The following is a 3,782-nucleotide window of genomic DNA, read 5'->3' as shown; positions in this document are numbered from 1 at the left end:
ATATATATATATATATATATATATATATATATATATATATATATATCCTCTTCCTCCTGGTATTAGAAAACCATCTCTTTTCATAGCTAGCAACCAAAAAACAAGTTATGTCTGTGGCCGATCATTGGTTCTCTCTTTTCATTGGGTAAGTACCTGGCTCATTCGGCTTTGTGGTTTTCCCCCATACAGTAGTAACAGCAGAGAATAATTTCCCCTACCCAGGGGGAAAAAAGAGAGAAAAGTATACTGGAGAGAGCCCCTCTTTTTCACTTTGAGCTGTACCCTGGACATTCTGGACAACTCTTGGCACAACTTAGCATCACAGCTAGATGCTTTGTTAAAGTTTGCTAATGTTCTGTTCTGCAAAGGCAAGAAAACATAATCTCCATCCAAGTGTTTAGTGCTTCCCAAAGCATGATACAAAGATAAAAAAGAAAGAAAAAAAAGTGCTTGAAAAGAATCTTCAGTAATATCTTGAGAGGGGAAACTGAACGGTAGCACCCCCCTCTCACATAAGCTGTACCCCTTTTCCAAAAAACATAAATAATTCCAGCCCAGGCTACTTAGAAGGGGCTGTCCTAGAAGACTTTCCTTAAATGAAGCAAAACTTTCCTTAATGGTTTCCAATGAAATTGCCATTCCTATGATGTGGTCTCTCTTGGCTTTCAAGGCCTTACAACTTTTTGGCACCTTCGTGGCAGGCTGCTGCTCTGATCGTGGTCCCAGCTAACCCCCTGTTGCTGACCCTCCGGACCAGCACTTTGGAAACCGGGATTTTTGTTCTGGGGATCTCACTCTTGGTGGGGTGATGGTGCACCACAGGATGGCTGGCAGGAAGGGATGCTAGGTGTTTGATGCTGATGGGGATCTTGGAGTCCTTGATCAAACTGCTGGGTGTTTTCAGGGGACAGGTTATGGTTACTGGAGACACAGGCTTCGAGCGGGACAAGCAGGTCACTTCTTCATCAGAGGGTAGACCTACTGGATTTTCATCTGGATCTGTGTAGAGATCATACAGAGCATCCCCACTGTAGCTGTCCCTGGGGATCCCTTCCTTCCGGATACTGCTTGTGCTGTCTTCCTCGGGTCCAGGAGTAGTAGAATCCCAGTAACCCTCATCGCTGTTGGGGACACCTTCCTGCTGCTCCTTTTCCCGGTGCTTGGAATCCTCCTTCTGATGCAGCTCAATGGGAATGCGGTGGATCCTACTCCTTTTGACCAAGGAGCCATCCCTAGCTCCTTCCTTACCCCTGCCATCTTTGGAGGATTCAGGGGCTACCTTGGTTTCCTTGGCGGCGGCTGCTGCTACTGCTCCTGCTACTACCTTGGCTGTGACACCTGGGGGCTCTTGTGCTTCTTGATCCTCTGTCTGAGAGAGCATGTCCCAAAATTCCTGGAGGTAGGTGTCGTCCACTTCGTCCGGGCTGGCCATCTCCTCCCCTCCTCCTTGGTAGGCCACCATGTTGGGGTTCTTTTTGGAGGGAGCTGGCTTGCCTGTCCCAGAGGCATTCTTGTCGCAGCTGGCACCTGCCTCATCCTCCTGGTCCGCAATAATATCTCCACAGCCTGTAAGAGAGTCAAAGCTTTTCAGTGAAGTGACGTCAGCAAACATCAAACAAATACGATCAATCGATGGCTCTGAGGGTGGATCAATAGAGGAAGGGTCAGGGGCAGCAGTGTCAGGGCCACTGTTACACCCAGGTTCAACAAGGGGGATAGTCTTTATTGGAACGTCACCTGTTCTAGCTGCATCCTGGGCTGTCCGGCTCTCCCCAGTCCCCGGTTCCCGCGACTCTCCGTGCCTCTCCTCATGCCGATACCCAGAGGCATCCTCTCCCCGTGTATTTTTGTTGTTATGCAACACCGGGCTAAGTGACTCCCCAGAATTCCTCACGTCAGGCTTGTCCACTGATGCGTTCACCTCTTCTCCCCCCCGGAACTCACAGGATGGCTCTTTTCTAATTTCCTTGGTGGGCTTTTCAGGTTCACACAAAGGTTTGGGAATTTCCTCCTTGATACACTCCAAGCTGGCTGTTAGCGAGCCAGGCAGAATGAGGCTGGACTGGATTTCTGAGGGTTCCTCCTTTTCCTCTTCCTTTCCGTGTTTATCCTTCTTATGCCAGCGCATACTGCTAAAGATCCCTTTCAGCCCTTTCTTTTGTTTGCTGCCAGCCTTGTTTTGATCTGCATGTTCTCCTTTGCCATTCTCCGATCTCCCGTTCTTTCTTAACAGCGAGAAAAAACTGTGCGACTTGGCCACGGAGCTGTTGGCTAAAGAACTCACACTGGTCACTGCAGCTCTGGGGTGGGTATCCGCGTTCAGCTGGTCCCCGCTGCCATCACCAGCACTGCCCCCGCCGCTGCTCGGTTCCTCCTTCTTGCTGCTTTCCAGCATCAACACCTCGGCTAATCCATCATGAGTCTTGCTTCTCACCATCCCCGTTTTACTCGAGCTTTTCCCATCCCCTTTGTTTTTTACCCCAAATATACTGGGCATGGCGCTACCCGATTTCCTCTTCTTAAATAATTTGAAAGCAGTTTTATTAATCTTCCCAGAGGGCTGCTCTGCTGCAGGAGTTTCGGCGGCACAGTCACAATGCAAGTCCATGTCTGCTGTGTGTGTCCCCGATTCTGCCTCCTCCTTCCTCCTGCAGACCCCCACAGATGCCTGATTGCTGATTCTCTCCCTGACAGCCTCTATGCTCCTGCTGCTGCTGCTGCTGCTGCTACTGCTCATCTCCATGGTAACCAAGAGGGATAAGCAGCTTTCGTCAGTCATGGGCTGGAGCCAGGCCACTGTCATCCATATTCTAAATCAACCTGAGCCACTGTTGCTGCTGCTGCAAAAGCCACAAAAATAAAAGACCTCCCCCCCTCCCCAGAAGGGCTTATGTAATAACCTAACCCACTTTGGTCCTGGCTTATGGGTTTGAAATGCATATTCTGCCTCTTATCTCATGTAGACAACCAAGACTAAAGCTGATTATAGGACTGGCCAACAATTGCATTCCCTCAACTCTTTCCAAAAAATTCCAGTCTCCTTGTACATCCCTCCTCTAGACTTGGTACTTCCCTGAGCCCAGTGTGGGGCCACCAGCAAACCACCCCACCCCACCCCAACGGATGGAAAACTTCAGCTCATCACAAAACCCACAACTGTGTTACCATCTGGCCTTGACTTGGTTGGGGCTCATTCCTTCCCCAAAGTCATTCACATCTGTCTACATCACTGAGAAAGTAAGCCCAAAGGGCATGGAGCATGCCTAGGTCTGCATTGTGTTCAGTGATGGGTATTTCCAAGGCAGTGTATTGTATGCTTATTATTATGTTTAGAACTATCCCTGTCCAAGCACTAGCAATCAGCCAAACGAAAATTATAGACATCTCTGCAATAAAATTAGGGTTATTGTATAGGGTGTAGGCTGCCTGGTCAACTGTGAGTTGGAGTTCCTATCTCAGTTCTCAATGACCCAATAGTGAGCTCACAAAATCTACCACCTGACTGCCTTTAGTTGACATCTTTTGTGGTCATTAAAATGGAAGGGCTAAGAATTAAGTTGAAGGGCACAGGTGGTTCCTTTAAGCCACTAACCTTGACTCTCTCCTTTGTGACCTTCAGGATATCGGCAGCTTTCCTGTTCCCATTATCACCAGTCCAACCAGTATAGTTGCCGTGGCTCTGGTTGTTATTGTTGCTGTTCCTATCCTTACCTCTGTCCATACTCCCAGGAGGCAGAGTAGCTTCTCAGCTCAGGGAGGAAAAAGAGAACCTTGTCCAAGGG

At 48.8% G+C, this 3,782-nt stretch overlaps 1 protein-coding gene across 2 annotated transcripts; it reads right to left on the bottom strand.

Moving 5' to 3' along the window:
- Positions 1-673: 673 nt before the first annotated feature.
- On the bottom strand, positions 674-2,662 carry AMER2 (APC membrane recruitment protein 2). 2 transcript variants are annotated; one of them, XM_027877612.1, is made up of 2 exons: positions 1,945-2,662; positions 674-1,566 (listed from the first exon to the last, which is right to left on the bottom strand). In XM_027877612.1, the coding sequence occupies exons 1-2, from the start codon at positions 2,606-2,608 to the stop codon at positions 674-676; spliced, it is 1,557 nt and encodes a 518-aa protein (XP_027733413.1). In that variant the 5' UTR covers positions 2,609-2,662. The 2 variants fall into 2 exon arrangements, with proteins under 2 accessions (XP_027733413.1, XP_027733412.1); XM_027877611.1 differs by having other exon boundaries at positions 674-2,662.
- Positions 2,663-3,782: the final 1,120 nt, after the last annotated feature.

This window comes from Vombatus ursinus, unplaced genomic scaffold, assembly GCF_900497805.2.
Source record: "Vombatus ursinus unplaced genomic scaffold, bare-nosed wombat genome assembly UNPS02014813.1, whole genome shotgun sequence".
In the NCBI taxonomy this organism is placed as follows: Eukaryota; Metazoa; Chordata; class Mammalia; order Diprotodontia; family Vombatidae; genus Vombatus; species Vombatus ursinus.
This window is presented reverse-complemented; position numbering and strand designations above follow the sequence as displayed.

What these genes read in the sequence shown, in the direction of transcription:
- AMER2 (XM_027877611.1), bottom strand. Translation starts at nt 2,608, where the DNA reads ATGGACTTGCATTGTGACTGTGCCGCCGAAACTCCTGCAGCAGAGCAG.